Source organism: Bubalus kerabau, chromosome 6 (assembly GCF_029407905.1).
Source record: "Bubalus kerabau isolate K-KA32 ecotype Philippines breed swamp buffalo chromosome 6, PCC_UOA_SB_1v2, whole genome shotgun sequence".
Taxonomy (NCBI): Eukaryota; Metazoa; Chordata; class Mammalia; order Artiodactyla; family Bovidae; genus Bubalus; species Bubalus kerabau.
In genome coordinates, this window is record NC_073629.1 from 43,220,965 (window position 1) to 43,244,127 (window position 23,163).

General features: G+C 33.3%; 1 protein-coding gene across 2 annotated transcripts in view; it reads right to left on the minus strand.

Annotated features, from left to right (window-relative positions):
* SLC30A7 (solute carrier family 30 member 7) overlaps positions 1 to 23,163 on the minus strand; it is a 94,526-nt gene that overhangs the window by 53,565 nt on the left and 17,798 nt on the right. For both annotated transcript variants that reach the window (XR_008715736.1, XM_055584950.1), the window contains exons 4-8: positions 21,997 to 22,084; positions 21,221 to 21,347; positions 12,324 to 12,467; positions 7,610 to 7,660; positions 3,748 to 3,883 (exon numbers count right to left, since the gene is read on the minus strand). Coding sequence is in view for 1 of the 2 variants with exons in the window: in XM_055584950.1 (XP_055440925.1) it covers positions 3,748 to 3,883; positions 7,610 to 7,660; positions 12,324 to 12,467; positions 21,221 to 21,347; positions 21,997 to 22,084 (546 nt within the window). In the remaining variant the exon portion in view is untranslated. The remainder of the gene's footprint in view (positions 1 to 3,747; positions 3,884 to 7,609; positions 7,661 to 12,323; positions 12,468 to 21,220; positions 21,348 to 21,996; positions 22,085 to 23,163) is intronic.

Consider the following 23,163-nt stretch of genomic DNA (forward strand, 5'->3'; position numbering starts at 1 on the left):
CTACAAACAATAAATGCTGGAGAGGGTGTGGACAAAAAGGAACCCTCTTACACGGTTGGTAGAAATGCAAACTAGTACAGCCACTATGGAGAACACTGTGGAGATTCCTTAAAAAACTGGAAACAGAACTGCCATACAGCCCAGCAATCCCACTGCTGGGCATACACACCAAAGAAACCAGAATTGAAAGAGACATGTGTACCCAATGTTCACTGTTTACAACAGCTAGGACATGGAAGCAATCTAGATGTCCATCGGCAGACGAATGGATAAGAAAGCTGTGGAACATATACACAATGGAATATTACTCAGCTATTAAAAAGAATGCTTTTGAATCAGTTCTAATGAGGTGGAACTGAAGCCTATTATACAGAGTGAAGTAAGTCAGAAAGAAAAACACCAATACTGTATATTAAGGCATATTTATGGAATTTAGAAATATGGTAACGATGATCCCTATATGTGAGACAGCAAAAGAGATCCAGATGTAAAGAACAGATTTTTGGACTCTGTGGGAGAAGACAAGGGTGGGATGATTTGAGAGACAGCACTGAAACACGTATATTACCAAATGTGAAATAGATTGTCAGTCCAGGTTCGATGCATGAGACAGGGCACTCAGGGTCGGTGCACTGGGACGACCCTGAGGGATGGGATGGGGAGGGAGGTGGAAGCGGGGTTTAGGATGGGGGACACATGTACACCCATGGCTGATTCATGTCAATGCATGGCAAAACCACTACAATACTGTAAAGTAATTCAGTCAGTTCAGTCGCTCAGTCGCGTCTGACTCTTTGCAACCCCATGAATTGCAGCACGCCAGGCCTCCCTATACATCACCAACTCCCAGAGTTCACTCAGACTGAAGTCCATCGAGTCAGTGATGCCATCCAGCCATCTCATCCTCTGTCGTCCCCTTCTCCTCCTGCCCCCAATCCCTCCCAGCATCAGAGTCTTTTCCAATGAGTCAACTCTTCGCATGAGGTGGCCAAAGTACTGGAGTTTCAGCTTTAGCATCATTCCTTCCAAAGAAATCCCAGGGCTGATCTCCTTCAGAATGGACTGGTTGGATCTCCTTGCAGACCAAGGGACTCTCAAGAGTCTTCTCCAACACGACAGTTCAAAAGCATCAGTTCTTCGGTGCTCAGCTTTCTTCACAATCCAACTCTCACATCCATACATGACCACTGGAAAAACCATAGCCTTGACTAGTAGCACCTTTGTTGGCAAAGTAATGTCTCTGCTTTTGAATATGCTATCTAGGTTGGTCATAACTTTTCTTCCAAGGAGTAAGCGTCTTTTAATTTCATGGCTGCAGTCACCATCTGCAGTGATTTTGGAGCCCCCAAAAGTAAAGTCTGACACTGTTTCCCCATCTATTTCCCATGAAGTGATGGGACCAGATGCCATGATCTTCGTTTTCTTAATGTAAAGTAATTAGCCTCCAAAAATCTTCGTTTTCTGAATGTAAAGTAATTAGCCTCCAAAAAATAAATTAATTTATAAAATAAAAAAAAGTGGTATATCAGTCACTACAACCCCATATTAACTCTCTGCACATAACTGCTTGATATTGGTTTATTGATTCATTTGTGTCTCTCTCTTCTGCTATAATGTAAGATCAAAACAGTACATATCTTGTCCTTTCACTACCCTGGTAAGAGGTACTTAGTTAATAAATATTTGCTGAAAATAACTTGTATAGCTTTTCAATGTGTTATATTTCAACAACAACAACAAAAAAGGTTTTCTTGTCTTGTGTTTGTTTATTTATTTATTATATTTCTGGTGGAACAACTGAATGGGACTAGAACTAAGAATTCCCCATTTAGGATCAGAGAAAGTCATTCTCTGAGACTGACAAAAACACAAATTTATTTTGATTCAAATCAAAAAATATATTAAGTTTTACGTGGCACAGTTATGTGCTGACTTTACAACCATGAAAAAAGAGTCTGCCCTCATGGAGCTTAAGGGAGAAAATAAGAGGCTCTATGTAAATGCTGCAAGAGGAGTAGCAGGTGGTGCTACAGGTTTACCTAACCCCTCCTGAGACACAGGGAATCAGGAAAGGCTTCTTCAAGGAAGTGCCATTTAAACTGAAAGATCTATGCATTTGTGAGGGTGAATGGAAAGTGAAAAGGGCACTCAATGTAAGGGTAGTTTATTTTGCTGAGAGGAAAGATGAGAAAGCCCCAGAATCCAGAGAGCTTCTAACATGTTTCCAGGGAACTGACAGTTAATTACTATGGCTGGAGAACAAATATAAATTGAGACGGGGTGAGAGAAAAGACTGAAGAGATAAATGAATCCCAACATGAAGGCCTACTAAAGAATTCAGACTTTATCCTGAGAGCAAGAAAGCCATGGAAAGATTCAAAGCAAGATAATTTTTACATGTACCATAATCTTTATTAAAGAAAGATCACTTTGGCCACACTGTAGAAAATAAATTAGAAGGAGACAGAAAGGTCAACCTCTTCCAAGCAACAAATGATAGAATTAGGATATAAGATTGGAGACAAAGAAAAGTTGAGATTAAGATCCAACTCTAAGAAGTATTAGAAGCAACCAAGAATTATAACACAAAATAAAATGAACACTGAACATGCAAATAAAGAGGAACAGATATAAGAAACCAAATCTATCAGAAGTTTCATAGAATATGTGATATCTAAGCTGAAGAACTTTCAAGGAAGTATAGTAAGATTTCCAAAGATGCAGAAAAGAGATTCAAAGCTTTATAAAAGATTTTTACACAGCAGAGATGCTTCCTAGTACAAATAATTTAAATAAAATTTAAAAATAAGCCTCACGTTTAAAATGTATATCCTATATTTTATGAAAAAACTTAAAAATCTACATTTATGACTAATTTATAAGATTATAATTTCATTGTAATTTTTAAGTCTATTTTATTCAACTACAAGCTATAAAAATCATCATAGTCTACCCACTAACGGTTCTTTGTAATCATTACAAAGACAGCTTTACTAACAGTAAAACCATATGGATAAACTAGACAAAATCATTCCAATCAAGACATATCTATGTAAGTAAGCCAAGACTGGGAAATAAAGGCACAACTGTTCCATTTTTCTGATAAAAATTAAAATAATAAATTGACATAAATTTAAAAGACAGTAACTATCTTCTATAGTTCAGACAATACTTATTGAGAATTTATACACAATCATACTTTTTATATATCATATATCATACTTTTTATATAAACACTGGTACCATGACAGGCAATAGAGAGCCAAAGAGCTAAAAGACAGATCCTTCCTCAAAAATTTGTAACCTCAATACAGAGGAGGACATAAATATACTTCAGTAAGCATTTTTATAAGACTTCTACAACAATAATGTGAATTTATAAATTAAAGCTAGTTCTAGAAGAGATTTTAGTATTCTTTTACACTTGCTAGTACAAAATGCAGATGTCAAAGGAATGATATTCTAACATTAATACATTTTATATTTCCAATGTTCTACTCAAAAATATAGTGCTGGATTAAAGAAAATTACTACTGATTTGATTTAAGGAAGATCAATCACTAAATACAAAAACAAAATATCAAACCTGAGGTAACACAAAAAAAAGTAAGATGAAAAGAGAAACAATCTATGTAGAAATCTGTTGAAGACCAAAAAACCCCCAACATAATAATTTAGATCTGTAATTTAAATAAGATGTTTATCACCTCTCATTTTAATATATGAAAGAAACATACCAACACTTACCTTATAACTATGAGCATAGCTATCAGGATTGAACAAATAGGATCTGCTATCATCAGACCAAAATTCTGCATCATGATGGCAGAGGCAATTACACCAATACTCCCTAGTGTATCTGCTAGAATGTGTAAAAATACACCTAGAAATAAAGCATAATGAGAATCAAAATCATATTTTCTGATCAACTAAAAATGTAAATTTTTCTTAAAACTATATTCTTGGTTTTATATATTAAAAAACTAAATACTAATTTGAAAATCAGTACGAATGCTGATTCACTGTTTAGTAAAGAAGTAATAGTACCTCTAGGAATTAAAATAATCTTTCTTTTTAAAAACAGGAGGAGCTAAAATATTTGACTTGTAAGTTATACTTGGTCTTCATGATCCTTAATATTTTGCTATAATATAAATGAAGAAGTGAAGAAATACTTGATTAAAAAAAAAATTTTGTGCACATTCATTTCTGGTTGAGTCCATAAGTTAACTAATAATTTGTTAGGAGAAAACTGCATTAGGCTGAAACAATCAGTCAAGAAAAAACTGTTTATAACTACAAATATGTGTACACACAGAGCCCTCTGCTGGTAATTAAAATTACTACCTTTTGAGATTAAGATTTTCTTATGGACCATAACTCTACTAATAAACTGGTAAACTAATTATCCTGAAGGAATTGTTAACTAAAGTTACATACTAAACTCAAACCTGATATGAAAGAAAGTAATGGTCTGAATATTTTAAAGAGGATATAAATATATTTTTAACTTATAATAATTAAACATTACATTGAAAGTGAAAGCATTGATCGCTCAGTCGTATCCAACGCTTTGTGACCCTATAGACTATAGCCCGCCAGGCTCCTCTATCCATGAGATTTTCCAGGCAAGAATACTTGAGTGGGTTGCCATTCCCTTCTCCAAAAATATTACAATGGTAAGATACTAATACTCTAACTGCCCATGAATCTATATGTATGAACATTTAATAACTGATACTTGACAGGAAAACAATTTAAAAAGTCAAAAAATTCAGTTTAGTATACATATTTAAGAAAATTTTAACTAGTGAACAATTAAATAGATTAAGAAGTCTTGGGATCACTTTAAGTTTTAAAAATAAAACTTAAGGAAGATACACATGTAAGTGGATGAGGGTCCCTAACCTGCAAAACTCTGAAGTGATATGATAAAGACTTTAAATCTTTATATATTCTTTAATCAATGTTCTGGTAGGATCCAAATTGAAAACAGCTCTAACCACTGAAAGGAAAAAGAAAAGAATCCTTTGCTCTTGATTTTCCTTTAAGTAGCAAGTCCCTGGCTACATCTTATTTGCTGACCTAAAAACCAGTTTTATTAGCAAATATCCTTAACTAGATATGCCCTTCTTACTTTCCAGTAATCTTTTCAAGAAGAAAGTTACTAAAGAAGAAATCTAAACTAATATGTTTGACTCATATAAAAGCCAGAAGTCATATTGAAAATGCAGCAAATAACTGAAAAATTCAGTAAACTTGGTTTTCACCTGTGAGTATCTATGTGGAAAAGTGTTAGTATCCGGCAGTTATACTATGGGCTGCTTCAGCCACCATAAATGAACACTCAGAAAATATTAGTTAATTTTTACAACAGCTTATATAAAAGATAAATAGGAAGGCAAATCTGACCTCCCTTTCCTCAGTTTGTGATGATTTCCATAACTAAAACTTAACTCTTATTACCAAGGTTAAATGTATAGTATTACATATGCATGATTACAAGTTATTTCAACAAATGCTGCCCTAAAACAATCTTCTATATTTCACAAAAGGAAAATTAGTGACTAGAAGGTACATTTAAGCCTCCTGAAATGAGCTCCTCAGGATGAAGGAATATAGTCCCAGGGGAAAAATAAAAAGCAAGAGCTATATCAAAAAACAGTGGAGAAAATAAAAATAAGCACAGTAGAAACAGGATCACAAGCTAGTGAGAAAGTCGGACTGTGGTCAAAAGTTAACAAAGAGGACCTCCCTGGTAGTCCAGTGGTTAAGAAACTACCTTTCAAAGAGGATGTGGGCTTGATCCCTGGTCTGGAACTAAGTTACCACATGCCTCCGGGAAACTAAGCCCACACACCTCAGCTAGAGAGCCCAAGTGCCGCAAGGAAAGATCCTGCATGCCACAACTAAGACCGGATGAAGCTAAAAATAAATAAATAAGTATTTTTAAAAATTAATAAAGGCAGGAAGATGGGCAGCTGGAAATTAGGAACTTTGACAATGAAACCTATATAGAAATCCAGAGCCAAAGATCAGTTCACATCCCAAAAAAGAAACTGCCATAGTTCATGGACAAGACAGATTGTCTCTAGCTTATAAAATTTTGTAATGTATCATTTTACATAACCTGTAAGCTCCTGTTTATGTTTTACCATTTGATGCTTATGTATCTCCTTTGCATCACTTTTTTTTGAAAATATGACATTACTTTTGAGAGCAGTTTTAGGTTCACAGCAAAATAAGTAGCAGATACAGAGATTTCACTTATACCCACTGTTCCAGCTCAGGCACAGTTCCTCTCATGATCAACATCCCCCACCAGAATAGTGCACTTGTTACAAATGACATTTCATTATGACCCAAAGTTCATAGTTCATATTTGGATTCACTCTTGGTATTTTTTTTGAGTTTGGATGCATTACATTTTTAGCACTAAATTTTTCTACAATATAAATTCATACTGAATATTATTTTTAGAAAAATTATTTAACAATTCTACAAAGGCAAACATACTATTATGGTGTTACTAGAGTCAATGGCATGAGTATAGATATTTAAGCAGTCTAGTTTCTGAATATTTTAATTTCTTATTAAACGTTAAGAAAATAGCTCAGTGACAGCTAAAAGAACATCTGCTAACATACCTACTAGTACCTATTGGGAGAAATATCAATAACCTCAGATATGCAGATGACACCACCCTTATGGTAGAAAGTAAAGAGGAACTAAAAGCCTCTTGATGAACGTGAAAGAGGCGAGTGAAAAAGTTGGCTTCAAGCTCAACATTCAGAAAACGAAGATCATGACATCTGGTTCCATCACTTCATGGGAAATAGATGGGGAAACAGTGTCAGACTTTCTTTTTGGGGGCTCCAAAATCACTGCAGATGGTGACTGCAGCCATGAAATTAAAAGACTGGCTTACTCCTTGAAAGAAAAGTTATGACCAACCTAGACAGCATATTGAAAAGCAGAGACATTACTCTGCCAACAAAGGTCCGTCTAGTCAAGGTTATGGTTTTTCCAGTGGTCATGTATGGATGTGAGAGTTGGACTGTGAAGAAAGCTGAGCACCGAAGATTGATGCTTTTGAACTGTGGTGTTGGAGAAGACTCTTGAGAGTCCCTTGGACTGCAAGGAGGTCCAACCAGTCCATTCTAAAGGAGATCAGCCCTGGGTGTTCTTTGGAAGGAATGATGCTAAAGCTGAAACTCCAGTACTTTGGCCACCTCATGCAAGGAGTTGACTCATTGGAAAAGACTCTGATGCTGGCAAAGATTGGGGGCAGGAGGAGAGGGGACGACAGAGGATGAGATGGCTGGATGGCATCACCAACCCAATGGACATGAGTTTGAGTGAACTCCGGGAGATGGTGATGGACAGGAAGGCCTGGCGTGCTGCGATTCACAGGGTCCCAAAGAGTCAGAGACGACTGAGTGACTGAACTGAACTGAACTGAAATACATATTAAAAAATCAACTAGGAAGGCTAACATTTTAAACACAAATACTATGTTATTCATTTTTCTTAAAGGAAAACTACAGTTAGCTCAAAACTATGAAGCCAGTTGCATAAAACTGAGAAATATACAAATAGCTTGTCATACCTTGTAAAATCTGTCTACTGGGTCCTGTTGTTTCTTTTAAGGAGGGGCCATCTGTAGAGAGTTAAGTTAAATTATTTTAAAACATGTCTTCAATTCCTGATTCAATTTTTGCAATTCAGAGTACTTTCATTCAAATGTATCGTGAAGGATGCATGATTACATAGCCACATCAGACCTACAAAATTATTTTTAAAATTTAATATGGTAATTAAATGAAGATAGACATAGAAAATTTCAAAATGCATCAATAGTACAGAGTATTTAGAAAATTATTATATTAGGCAATTTGGTTAAAAAAACCCAGTAAATTAAAAACATTATGAATTTTCTAATATTCATAGCATACTTCACAGAGTTTGCTACATCAATTTACAGTTGGAAAATTCAGAAAAAACAAAACTACCCCTTTATATTATAAGAAGACCAAGAAATGAAACCAGGACATTTTCCAGAAAAACTGGACTACGGCAAACAGTTTCCTAATAGCTCCTACATGAATGCAGCAAGATTTTCATACAGAAGAGATAAAAATACTTTTTCATTTTGCCTTTTTGATGAAGAAATAAAAATAGACTGCAATTTTTATAGTAAATAGTTGGAAGATCACTAATCAATATTAACGTTGAAGCAAAAATACAGGTAAACAATGTAAACGATCAGCAGTATTTGTTGTAAGGGAGCATCAGGACGACTGATGAGCTTTCTGATTATGACTAACAGAGTCCTAGTTCTTGGCCCACAGTAATGAAGAGTGGACCTACCCTTGTCTACTACAGCTTTGATGGAACACTGTGACAATGCCAGAAGAATTATAAAAGCATAAGGTTATGCAATGATTTTGGTCTAAATATGGTACTGCTGCATGGGGAGAAAGATGTAGTCATCTTAAAAATCCTGAGAGCTAAAAGTATAACTGTTCTAAATATCAGGCTCCTGATCAGGACATGAGATTACTGTCTATACATAGTTAGTCCAGAAAAAGACAGTCATTTTTTTTCTTTTCTATTATGGTTTATTATAAAATATTCCTGTGCCATACAGTAGGACCTTATTTATTCTATACATAGTAGTTTGTATCTGTTAGTATTTTAGATTTATAAGTGATAAATATCATATTGTATTTATCGTCCTCTTTCTGACTTACTTCACTTATTATGATAATCCCTAAATCCATCCTGTTGCTGCAAATGGCATTATTTCATTCTTTCTTATGGCTGAAGAGTATTCCATTGTGCATATATACCATATCTTTTTTATCTATTCATCTACTGATAGACATTTAAGTTGCTTCCATGTCTTGGCTATTTGGCTATTGTGCTGTGAACACTGGAGTGCATCTTTTTGAACTAGTTACACTCCGGGAGATGGTAAGGGACAGGGATGCCTAGCATGCTGCAGTCCATGGGGTCAGAGTCGGACACAACTGCAGGACTGAACAACAACATTCTCCAGATATACGCCCAGGAGTGGGATTGCTAGATCATATGGCAACTCTATTTTACACAGAACCTCCATACTGTTTTCCATAGTGGCTGCACCAATTCACATTTCTGCCAGAAATGTAGGAGGGTTCCCTTTTCTCCACATCCTCTCCAGCATTTGTTATTTGTATACTTTTTCATGATGATCATTCTGACTGGTGTTGGGTGGTACCTCATTGTAGTTTTGACTTGCATTTCTCTAATAATTAGAGATGTTAAGCATCTTTTCATGTGCCTATTAGTCATCTGTATATCTTCTTTGGAGAAATGTCTATTTAGATCTTTTGTCCATTTTTTGATTGGGTTGTTTGTTTCTATGTTATTGAGTTGTATGAGCTGTTTGTGTATTTTGGAAATTAAGCCCTTTTCAGTAGCATCATTTTCAAATACTTCCTTCCAGTCAGTAGGTTCTCTTTTCAGTTTGTTTATGGTTTCCTTTGCTGTGCAAAAGCTTGTAAGTTTCATTAGGTCCCATTTGTTTATTTTTGTCTTTATTTCTATTGCCTTGGGAGTTTGACCTAAGAAAACACTGGTACAATTTATGTCAGAGAATGCTTTGCCTGTGTTTTCTTCTAGGACTTTTATGGTGTCATGTCCTGTATTTAAGTCTTTAAGCCACTTCGAGTTTAGTTTTACGTTTGGTGTGAGAGTGTCAACTAACTCACTGATCTACATGCAGCTGTCCAGTTTTCCCAATATCAGTCACTGAAGAGAGACAACAGTTATTTTTGACATAATTATTTTATAATGTATATTCAGCTATATTAATATAACAGTTGTATAAAATAACTCCCACCTATGTAAAATCTGAAAATCCTTTTGGATATAAAATTTGTTTTCTGTGGCAGACATTAGCTACCTCCTTACCAGACCCATTTCTTCCTCTCTGATAAACAACTTAACTAGATTTCCCAGGGTCCCTGAGTTAAGGATCACCTGACTTAGGTAGTGTATGTGACTGAGTCATAAACAAAAAAAATACAAGATGCAAATTATTTCCAGGCTCAGCTCACAGAATATCCTACATGATCTGCTATATATTCTATCTCCAGCTAGATGCAGAGAATCCAGTGGTGGAATACAAGGGTTAAGGATCCTAAAGATGGAAAGAGCCTGGATTCCTAAATGGCCATGAGAAACAAAGCCCCTACCCTCTACCCAATCAATCCAAGATATAAACTTTTACTGTTTAAGTCACTAAGATATGTGCACTTAAAACAAACAAAAACCCATCTAACTTCACTCACAGTGCAGCATTCCAATAAATACAAAGTTCACAGTACTGCATAGTGAGACTATAATGGTTCTTACAGGCAAAATGGAATAATGGCCCTATTACTTTTGCATTCTCAGACTGGCTTATAAAATACTGAAGGCAGAATAACAGTTAACAGCAGATTTTGAAGTCAGATTCCCTGTTTGAGGCCTGGCATTTCTATTTACTAGTTACTATAATTTCTTTGGGTCTTAAAGTCAAATCTTTTCTTTTCCCATAGAAGGGCTAATTCTCATCTATCTAAAAGCTTATCACAGTGTATTCCCCAGAGTATTAGAAAAATTCTAGGACAACAATTCAATTGTAAATGTTGGTGGCAGTGACTCTAAAGATTGGCTAGCAAATCTTTTTGTAAGTAACACAGTTTCTAATTCTTTGCTTCTAATAAAAAGCAGGGATTAGCTAATAAAACTACCAATTAATAGATCATCAAAAATATTTGATGATACACTATGTAACTTTTGGAATATAATTCTGAAGGTAATCAAAGAAATGACAGAAACTGCTACAACAGAATTCCTTCTATTTAAGGTTTCTTAGAACTTACATTATAAAGATGGAAAACAGGAACAGAATTGATGTCAAAACCTATTTTATGCTAATAAGTTATTTATCCATAAACTAATTGAGAAAAAGAGTTTCAATCATCTCATTATGATATGTATTTCAAATACAATGCTGCTTTTTAATGATTATATATGTATCAAAATCAAAACATAATTATTTTAATTGAATTTATACTAGTAAAAGCTACAATAATTCCATCTGAAAGAAACGTTTAAATGCTGTCTTATGTTCCTAAAAGATAAAAGATTTTAATTAATATACCTATTTTATTGCCAAGAAATATTAACAGATGACCAATTAAAGCCTTAACACAAGTATATTCCACTTTATAAAATTCTGGAAAGGAGGTAGAATAGAAATAAAAATTCCAGGAGAAAGGAGGTTATAAAATTAACAACTGTTTAAATATTTTTAAATAGGTGACAGTGGGTCTCAAATCACTAAGGTAGTTAGAGTCCACTGACTATGGTCAATAAAAATATGGAAGTTTCATTCTAAAATACAAAGTATCAAATTATATTCTCTGCAATTAAACAATAATTTTTTTTTAGAAATCATCCTAAGAATGTGAACATATAGTTTTTATCAAAATTATTTTGTGATGCGTGTGAGCAAAAAGCTTAGAAAAGCAAGGTGTTCAAGCAGACCAGTGTAATAAATAGTTTTAAAAGTATAGCAAATATTAGAGACTGAAAATATTAGGGGCTTAGTACTCAATCCCTAAGGCCCATTTCATCTTTTCAGATTGAAAGCTTTAGGATTCTGCCTTTGTGGCAAGCACAGACAATCTTTAAGCATATAACTTATTTAAAGATTAATCAAACTGTATCACCCAAGCAGTTTCTATTAGATTAATAATATTCTAAAATTTTGTGAATAAACTAAATATAATTTTAAAATAAAATGTTAAGTAAGTTGATAAATACCTTATAACTTAGTATTCAATACTATATAAGTTAACATAGAAAGACTTCTAAGGGAACTGGAAGTAAATATCAGGTGATATCTGTTAAAATTACAATAAAAATGTGGAAAATTGAAAACTGTTATATTTTTATAAGCCTATATATGGCACAAAAGGCCTTACCATAATTAAAAAAAAAAAAAAAAAACTGCTGAAATGCAATAGCTCCCCATTCACTGACACTCATTTAAAATACTGGCATTTTATTATGATAAAATCACTGAAAAAAGCTACACTCACTGCCTTATGCCAAGTTAATTTCATTTTATACTGAAAATAAACTAGTCTTAGAAACCATTTAGTCCAATTTATTAGAAAGGAACTTGACTGCAATATTTTTAAACAGATTATTTCAACTTGAAAAATTAATTTATGCCATTTCTGTTTAAGAAACTGTCCATTTGAAAGTATTTTTGCTGTACTCACCATGAGAGTGAAAGTGTCCATGTCCATGAGCATGATCATGGCTATGTGCAGCACCATGTTTCAATTCATGACTATGGCAGTGATCTCCATGGCCATGTGTCTGATCCAGAGCACCATTAAAGAGAGAATGACTGTGTCCATGGCCTAAAAACAAAGTGTGTAAGAACAAAAGGTATGTAAAAATGCATTACTTAATAGTTACAATAATACTGACATGAGTGAAAAGAATTAGTGCTCAAACCATATTCAGTTCAAATATGAATATTCAATCAATATTCAATAAATAAACATTTATTTGTAGAAAGTGCTAAAATGATGATGCTCAGTCGCTCAGTTGTGTCCAACTCTTTGTGACCCCATGGACTGTAGCCTGTGGGGCTCCTCTGTCCTTGGGATTTTCCAGGCAAGAACACTGGAGTGGGTTGCCATTTCCTATTCCAGGGGATCTTCCTGACCCAGGGATCAAACCCATGTCTCTGACATCTCCTGCATTGGCAGGCAGATTCTTTACCACTGAGCCACCTAGAAAGCCCCATAGATTCATTAAAACAATACTGAGTTCTTAGGATAGTGTTTAGGAAGGAAATAAAAGCACAGTAAGAAGTGGCAGACTCTACTGGTGATAAAATTAAGTAAGAAGTACACAGAAGGATTTAAAGAGATTAGATAACGTTGCTCATTCATTCATGAAGTACTTAGTTGGAACACATTATTTTACAGTACCACCCCAGGCACTGGGGATAAAACAGTGAACACAGACAAAAACCTTGGCCAAAACTTTGTCAAGTACTATCATACATATTGAAGAAGGAAATGGCATTAATACTAACAAAGTTAAAATAATATATGAATATGGCTACATTAAGGAGGCAGGGAAATGGCTGCATTTGGTAAAAGGACCAGTAAAATTAAAGCAGGTAGAATCCTCAGGGGAAAAAAGGCACAAAATAGTGAGGAATCATTTCTCCATAGCAAACCTAAAAACTACCTAACCATCATAGAAACATCTTCTACAAACTATTTCAAAATATAGAAAATGACTGAATGCTACCTAATTAAAAAATATCACTTATATTTACAAAAATCCTAAATACCCTAAAATCAAACTCAGTAGTACATTATATGAAAAATTATGAATAGGGAGATCAACTTCCAGAATGGTAGACAGAGGTTGGTGGCAAGCTAGTTCTCCTAAAACAACTAAAATATGGGAAACACAACTAAAAACTTTCAGAAGTCTGATAATTAACCAAAACCACAAAAGGAACTGAAAATTATCTATCCAACAAACTACCAAATCTCAGTAAGACAGCAGAGTCTTGATGTTTTAACTTGGGGTTAGTTCCATTCCACTTCCTGCCTAAGCTCAATTGAAATTAGCCAAAAGTCAGCAGCTTTGCAGACACTGGAGAGATCTGATTTCTTCTGAGGCTCTGTTAAAAGCAATATGTGCAGATCACAGTCACTATTTTGTCCAAACTTGGCAGTTCCCTGGAAAAAAATCTTTATTCTCAATGTGATAACTATCAGATTCAGAGCACAGCTTCAAGAATTCAATGGACATACACTGCAGGACATGAATCAACACAAGGAAATCATGCAATAGGATAAATAACTATAATAATATCAGGAACAACAAACTTTGAGAGAAGACGGTGAATTAATCTGATACCAATGTCATTTTGGAGAAGGGGACGACAGAGGATGGGATGGTTGGATGGCATCACTGACTCAATGGATATGAGTTTGAGTAAACTCCTGGAGTTGGTAATGGACAGGGAGGCCTGGAGTGCTGCAGTCCATGGGGTCGCCAAGAGTTGGACACAACTAAGCAACTAAACTGATACTGAATGTCATTTTAAAATTAAAGGTCCAGTTTTCAACAAACAGTAAGATATTCAAAGAAAGAGAAAAATATGCCATATACACAGGAGAAAAACCAGCCAACAGAAAATGTTCCTGAAGGGGACTCAGATTTTTGACTTTATAGACAAAAACTTTGATCAGCTACTACAAATATGGTCAAAGAAGGACATCACATCTAAAGAATCAAAGTACAATAATGATTACTCATCAAGTAGAGAATATTAATAAAGAGATAGAAGTTAATAAAGAACCAAACAGAAACTCTGGAATTAAAAAAACATTATAACTGAAATAAAACATCCACTTTAGAAGGGCTCAACCACAGATCTGGGCTGCAATAACAGTAAACTTGAAGATAGATCAATAGAGATTATATACTCTGAAAAACAGGTGGAAAAAAGAAAATCAAGAAAAATGAATCTTAGAGACCTATGAAAACATCAAGTCTACCAAATTAATTATAAAAAAAGTCCCAAAGAGAAAAGAGGGAGAAAAAGAAATATAAAAAATACCTGAAGAAATAGTAGATGGCAATTCCCCAAATTTGACAAAAAATAGTATCTACACATTCAAGAAGTTCAGGAAACTCGAAGTAGAATAAACTCAGATAGAACTATATCTAAAGACATCATAGTCAAATCTATGAACGTCGAAATCTTGAAAATTGTATAGTAAGGTGTATGTACAAGATGTATGTATGTACAAGGGATCTTGAATAAGATTAAATGCTGACTTCACAACAAAAATCAGAGAGGTCAAAAGACAATGGGATAACAAATTTAAAATAGAAGATGACTCAGTTAAGAATTCTAAATTCAACTAAAGTCTCCTTTAAATATAAAGGAAAAATCAGACACTTCCACATAAACAAAAGTATTTCCTACAAATGAAACAACACTAAATAGTAATTTAAATCCACATAAAGAAATAAAGAGCACCAGTAACAGTAATCTTGCAAGAGAAGATAAATGTATTTTTTAATTTGCAACTTGTTTCTTCTCCTGTACGTTTTAGAAGACAATTGCATAAAGCAATAATTACAAAACTGTACTGATGGGCTTATAACATGAAAACATGTAATTTGTCTGACAACAGTAGTATAAATAAGGGAGGTGTGAATAGAGGTATATCTGAGCAAAGTTTTTGCATATTATTAAATTATTATTAATCTGAATTATTAAATTACTATTAATCTGCTTTAAATTAAGATGATATTTGTAAAGCAGATTAATAGTAATTTAATAATTCAGATTAATAATTTAATAATATGCAAAAACTTTGCTCAGATATACCTCTATTCACACCTCCCTTATTTATACTACTGTTGTCAGACAAATTACATGTTTTTATGTTATAAGCCCATCAGTACAGTTTTGTAATTATTGCTTTATGCAATTGTCTTCTAAAATGTACAGGAGAAGAAACAAGTTGCAAATTAAAAAATACATTTATCTTCTCTTGCATATTTGGCAAAACTAATACAATTATGTAAAGTTTAAAAATAAAATAAAATTAAAAAAAAAAAAAGAAAACAAAACAAAAAAAATAAGATGATGTTTGTAATCCCCAGGGCAAAAATTAAGAAAAGAACTAAAAAAATATACAGTAAAAGAAACAAGAGAATTAAAAAGATATACTAGAAAATATCTATTTAATTTAAAAGACAAGCATCAAGGATCAGAGTAACAAAAAGGACAAAAGATTCAGAGAACAAATACCAAAATGGCAGATGTAAATTCTACCTTAGTAGTAATTAAATGAAATGTAAATTTTTTTAAACCTCTAGTCAAAAGGCAGAGATGTAAAAAATGGACTAAAAACAATGATTCAGCTATATTCTATCTATAAGGGGCAAATTATAGATTCAAAGACATAAATAAGTTACAAGTAAAATGACAGAAAACTATACCAATGCCATGCAAGCAGTTAAAAGAGACAGAGACAGACAGAGCCAGAATGGCTATCATAATACTATAAGCCAGAAATTACTGTGAGAAAAAAAGAACATGTTATTAGCAAGTTCTATGCCTCGGGAAGATATCCATGATTATAGAAATAAATGAACTGAACAACACAGGTCCAAAATACATGAAGCAAAAACTAAAAAAATTAACTGGAAAACTTACAACAATATTACTTGAAGACTTCAATACCCTACTTTCAGTAATGGATAGACAAGTAGGCAGAAGATCACAAAGCAACAGAAGACTGAACAACTATGAACAAACTATACCTAACAGACAGCTATAGAACATCCCACCCAACAGCAGCAGAATACACATTCTTCTCACACGCACATGGAAGAATCTCTAGGATAGACAAATGGTAGGTCATTAAAATATGAAACAAGACTCAATAAAAATTTTTAAAATTTGAAATAATAAAAGGTATGTCATCTTATCACAATGGAATTAAATCAGAAATCATAACTGAAGAAAATTAGGGAAATTCACAAATATGAGAAAATAAAAAAAGATACCACTAAATAACTAATGGGTCAAAGAAGAAATCACAAGGGAAATATAAAAATACTTTGAGATAAACAAAACTGAAAACATGACATACCTAAACTTACATTATAGCAATGCTTAGACAAATATTTATAGCTATTAAGCCTCTGCTAAAAGGAAAAAAAAAATTCAAATCAATAACCTAATCTTCCACCTTAAAATATTAGAAAAAGAAAAAAACTATATCCAAAAGCAAGGAAAAGAGTATATAATAAACATTACAGCAGAAATGAAATAAAGATAAGCAAAGCAATAGAGAAAAACCAAAAGGAAAAAATAAGTAGACTGACCACAAAAAAAAAAAAGTAAAAATTACTAAAAATCACTGCTGACCTCATGAGAAAAAGAAAAGACATACTTTTTAATACATATCTAAAATCATTAATAAGTCATTTAGATGAAACAGACAAATTCCTAGAAACACACAAACTGCTGAAATGATTCATAGAAAACAGAAATCAGATAGACCTATAACAAGCAAAAAAACTGAATTAATAATTTCAAAACTGTCAACAACGAAATGCTTGGTCTTCACAAGCAAATTCTGCCAAACATTTAAAGAATCAAGACTTCACTAGATATCCCTCAACTATGCCCCCCAAAAAACAGGAGAGAAGGGAATACTTCCCAACTCAAGGACAGTTTACCCTGATATCAGCACCAGCCAACAATACTAAAAGAAAACTGCAGACAAATATCCCTTAGGAATATAAACACAAGTCTAGAAAGTGTTAGTCGCTCAGTTGTGTCTGACTCTTTGTGATCCCATGGACCGCCAGGCTCCTCTGTCCATGGGATTTTCCAGGAAAGAATACTGGAGTGGGTTGCCATTTCCATCTCCAGGGGATCTTCCCAACCCAGGAATCAAACCCAGGTCTCCTGCATTGCAGGCAGACTCTTTACCATCTGAACCACCAGGGTTCAAAAGTCTTCTATAAACACACAAGTCTTCAACAAAATACTAGCAAACCAAATCCAGTAATATGTCAAAAGGATTACAAACCATGGCCAAATGGGATTTATCCTAAGAATGCAAAGGTGGTTTATTATCCAAAAAACCAAGCAATATAACACACTATATGAATAGAATAAAAGAACCAACTGATTACCTTTAAAAATGAAGGAAAAAATCATTAAAAAAATCCAATACCCTTTCATGATGAAAACACCCAATGAACTAGGAATAAAAAGAAAACTTCCTCAATCTGATAAGGAGCATTTCTGAAAAGCCCATAGCTAGCACAGCTAAAATCATATTTAATAATGAAATATTGAATGCTTTCACCCTAAAATCAGGAAAAAGAAAAGAATGTCCACTCTCACTACTTCTATTTAACTGTAGGATCTAGCCAGGGCATTTAGATTTGTTTGATGCAATGCTGCCACAAACCTCCAATTTGTAAAAAATGCAGAACCTGCAAAGCTCAATAAAATAAGGTATGCTTGCATATAGAAAATTCTAAACACTCCACTAAAAGCCTGTTAGAATAATGAACTACTTCAGCAATGTGGCAGGACACAATATCAATATACAAACATGAGCTATATTCCTATACTAGCAATGAGCAATCCAAATATGAAACTAAGAAAACAATCCTAAACTTATCAGATCAGATCAGATCAGATCAGAAGCTCAGTCGTGTCCGACTCTTTGCGACCCCATGAATCGAAGCACACCAGGCCTCCCTGTGGCAGCCAAAATAAAAAATCTCTACTGGTAAAGTTAACAAAAGAAGTGTGAGACAGTTACTCTTAACAACTACAAAACACTGTTGCAAGAAACTAAAGAAGCTAAAAATAAATGGAAGGGCATCCCATGTTCATGGATCAGGAGACTTAAGATGTTAAGATGACAGTTAATTCCCAAACTGATCTACAGATGCAATACAGTTTCTATCAAAGCCCCAGCTTCCCTTTTTGGGCAGAAATTGACAAACTGATCCTAAGTTTATATGGAAATGCAAGAAGGGACCCAGGGTAGCTAAAGTAACCTTAAAAACGAATAAAGCTGGACAATTCAAATGTTTTAATTTCAAAACATACCCAAAAGCTACATTAATCAAAACTGCATAGTAATGGCATAAGGACAGACATACAGATCCACGAAATAGAATTCAGAGTCCAGAACTAAACTCTCAACTGATTGTTGACAAGGGTGCCAAGACAATTTAATGGGGAAAAATAATCCTTTAAAAAAATTCTGTTCAGACAGCCACACATTTATATACACGAAAATGACATTGGACTATACTTCATACCATATACAAAAATTGACATAAAATGGATCACAGACCTAAGTTTTAACTCTCAAATTAACAGATAGTTTCTCATGAGAAAAATCTTATCAACATAATTACCAACTTTAAATTAACGAAAGCAGGGGGAAAAAATGATTACTTCAATAGATGAAGGGGAAAAATTTTTTTTCTTAACTTGGTAAAACAGTTTTATCAGAAACAGACCACAAACATCAGACTCATTGGTAAAACTTCAGTAGCATTTTTTAAATAGCAATGGTTCTGAACCTTTATTGCACATTAAAGTTGACTGGAGAGCTTCAAAATATGCTGATGTTGGGGTCTCTTCCTCCAGAGATTCTGATGTAAATATTCTGGGATTAAATCTGGGCATCAACGTTTCTTTAAAAGTTACCCAGGTGATTATACAGGTTGACACAATGATATAAGCTATAACTATTTCTAAACACTGTGATAAAGATTCTGGCTATGTAATTAAGACAAATAGGAAAAACAGTTTTCATTCTGAATAGAAAAAACTTTTCAAATACCTAAAAATGAACCAAAGTGACTAAGACAATTTAATAGAGGACTCAAAATTTAAGATGTTAATTTCCCAGAATTAAACATAAAGGCAAAGCATTCCCAATCAAATCACAAAAAGATTTTCCATAAAACCTGACAAGGTGATTAAAAATACCAAATGAACACGACAGGCCTAAACAACTCTGGAGGAAAAAAAAGAGAGAAAGATGAGACTAACCCTTCCAGATGTTAAAACATAAAGTTTATAGCAATTATTCCCGTGTGATTCTGAAGAGGCCAAAAATAATCTGATATTTAAGGTAATTTAGGCTAAGTGTATCCTTTTATATTAGTGAGGTAATGAGCAAATTAATAAATGGTGCTTGGAAAACTGCTTATTCACACTGAGAAAAAAAAGTCCTAACTCTTCATTACAAAAATATATATAAATGAAGGACCACGTAGTTGGGACAAAAACCAAAATTTTCACAGTATTAAATAATAAGACTATTTTTAAGACTCAGGGATAGGAACTCCTTAAAAAAAAAAAGCAGAAAACATACCACAAAGTATATAAGACAAAAAAAAAAAAAGGAAACTAGACTATATCCACATTAAAAACCCCTAAATAAAAGTTTAAACAGAGAAGCCACAGACTGGGAAGAGATAACTGCAACACATAAAACAAAGAATTATTATACAAAATACATAAACAAAAGCTTGTAAATGGATTAATAATAAAACAATAGAAAAATGAGGTGTTAAGGGGGGAAGGGACAATTCCTGAAGAGGAAAAAATCTGAATGATGGCCAAAAAACATACAGAAAGATTTTCAACCTCACTACTAGTCAAAAAAACCAAATAAAATGAGATATCATTTTTATCAAAATATCAGCAAAATGGTTTTAAAGCCATAATAGTAAGTTCTAATATGGGTGAAAGAATCCTAGTACTTACATTTTACGCTGGGGTAAATGTAAATGAGTCATTTGGAGGGCAAACTGCTAATGTCCATTGAAACTAAACATTATATATCCTGTGTTTCAGCAATTCTATTCATATTCGAGAAACTCTCAATTCAAAGAACTTTCTGTGATGATGGAAATTGTCTATATTTACTATCCAATATGGTAACCCTATGTGTCTACTGAGCACTTGAAATGTCATTAACTGAATTCTTAATTTTATTAAATTTCATTAACCATAATGTAAACTTAAATAGTCACATGTGACTTAGAGCTACTATATAGGACAGCACAGCTCTGGAGAAACGTTTGCATGTGTTCACAAAGATATGCTTCATATGGAAGTATGACAATCCATAGAAGACTGTTTAAATAAACCACAGTAACCCACACCATGCAGTTTTATGTGTCTGTGAACAAGAGAAGGTACACTGATGGACACCAGGTGGAAGGATCTCAAAGACAGATTGTATTATAAATTTCATACCCCCATACATGGATTTTTTAATATCTAAATTTGTATTGTCATTTTGGTATTTGCTTTATATAAATGTTATCATACCAAACAGATGAGCTACAGAGGTCTTGAAGTAGCCACACCAAACTGATACTGTAACTCTGAGAAGCCACAAAAGGAGAAGGTTCAGGAAGACATTAACATGAGTCAATTAACATATTGTTCTTGTTATTAAAAATCAATATAGAGTTAGACTTTAAAAATCATCAATTTTCAAAAGTGAATAATTATGACAGAAACCAGAAATGAAGAAACAAAGGGTTCTAACCATCATACCAGAGCCATGAGAATGTCCATGACCTCCATGCTTGAAAACAAATATTCCTACTAGGTTTACCACAAACCCAAGAATTGAAACAAGAAGCAGTCTCTCATGATGTACATCTGGAGGGGCTAATGCTCTCTAGAAAACACAGAATACAAACAAACTGTATTGATATACTTTCTGACTAATCAATTGATAAAAATAAAAAGCAATTTAAAAATTTTTTTATTTTCAGAATTAAAACCACTCCAAAATTGTCTGCCAAAACAGTTAACAGAAATAAAACCATTGCTCACATATTTCAGAAAAAGTAACAATTATTATTTTTAAGTAAGTACACTTAAAGGTATGAATATTTAGACTAAAACCATCCTTCTTTGGAATCTTAAAATACTGTAATTAATTTTAAGTTGATTAAATTAAATTTTTACTTGTCTTAAACATCGAAATATTGAAGATTCATTGGCAAAATCCTCAGATTCTATCTTAAGAACTATTTCCAACAGAACTCACCACCAGGATTGTTGTGTGTTTACCTTTCAGTGTCAGAACATCATTCACAGTTTACAAAGCACTACTATTTGTTTTCAAGTAGTTTCACATATAACTTTCCAAATATTTTATAAGTTCCTCTTGTATACACATAATACTTTATGCAACCCAAGACTGGCCTCAGTAAATACTCAATGACAGTGGGAAAAAACAGCTCTATTACATTTATCTTTAGTTAGTAAACATTTTCATTACAGAAATGTAATTTACTGGCTCTAATTATTATCTACTATACCTCAACTCCTTCTGAGAAAATAAAAAAAGCAGTGAAGATCAAAAACAGGCCATTGACAAAGCCAGCCAGAACCTCCGCTCTAACATACCTAGAGAAGAGCAAAGTAAACAACTGAATTAAGTTATTTCTTTAAAAGAAAACCAAATCAAAAATTTACATATATTCAGAGGTTCTAAACCATATTACACAGTTATATGTACCCAACAAACTCCCAGTGTTTATAGTATAGCATTTCTATTGTACATGTCATAAAATGGAGAAAACAAATTTAATTACTATGAGTTATGTTTAAAGAAGAATGCCATAAAATACAGAGATATCTACACGCCAACCAAAAGACCTTTTTAGAGTAAGCATTTTTAGAGAGACCTTCCAGAGAAATGTAAATCTCAAGCTGCAACTGGAGAAGGAAGAATAGGACCAGATAACTGGGCAAAGAAGGAAGGATACAAAGATAAAAAGTTGAGGAAGAGAGCTTGAAAAAGGCTATTTGTAACTTATTAATTCCTTCTTTTCTAAGAACTCCTTATGCTTTTTGCTTTGTATCTTTCAGCTTTCAAATCTCTGGCAAGTAGAGCTTTGATCTGAGGAAAAATAAAATTAGTTCTGAATTATCCCAGAGACAACTTGAGATTTATATTTCTATCACTCTTCTTCTAAAGATGAATAAATTTAAGAAAAAATCTTCGATTACCTAAATTTTAGAATCAATTCAAGTTTCACATAATTTGAATTAAACTATTTTTAAAATACCTGTCTTTTGTTCCATGGACTTCTGAAGCTTTCTGCTTCCTACCTGTGTGAAGCATTGGGGAAAGATTTTATTTTTTCATGAGCTATATTTGGCTTAGTTAAAGTTATTAGAAACAACTTTAACTTGGCAGTTTAACATGTTCAGACATTATTCAAAGGGTGCTAACAGCAGTTAATCACTCTGGTCCTTAAACAATGTAATAGGAGCATCAAAAATATGATTTTTTTCAAGCTTTCTATGTTAATTTCTAGATAATACAATTTTTACTGCAAAAAAAATTTTAAAGTAAATAGAACAAACTCTTTAAAATATATTCCATACAATTATGCCGGAGTTTGCCCTGTAAAGCACATTTCAAAGTAGTGTATATATATATATATCTCTATACTCAGAAATAAAACATATGTCTACCT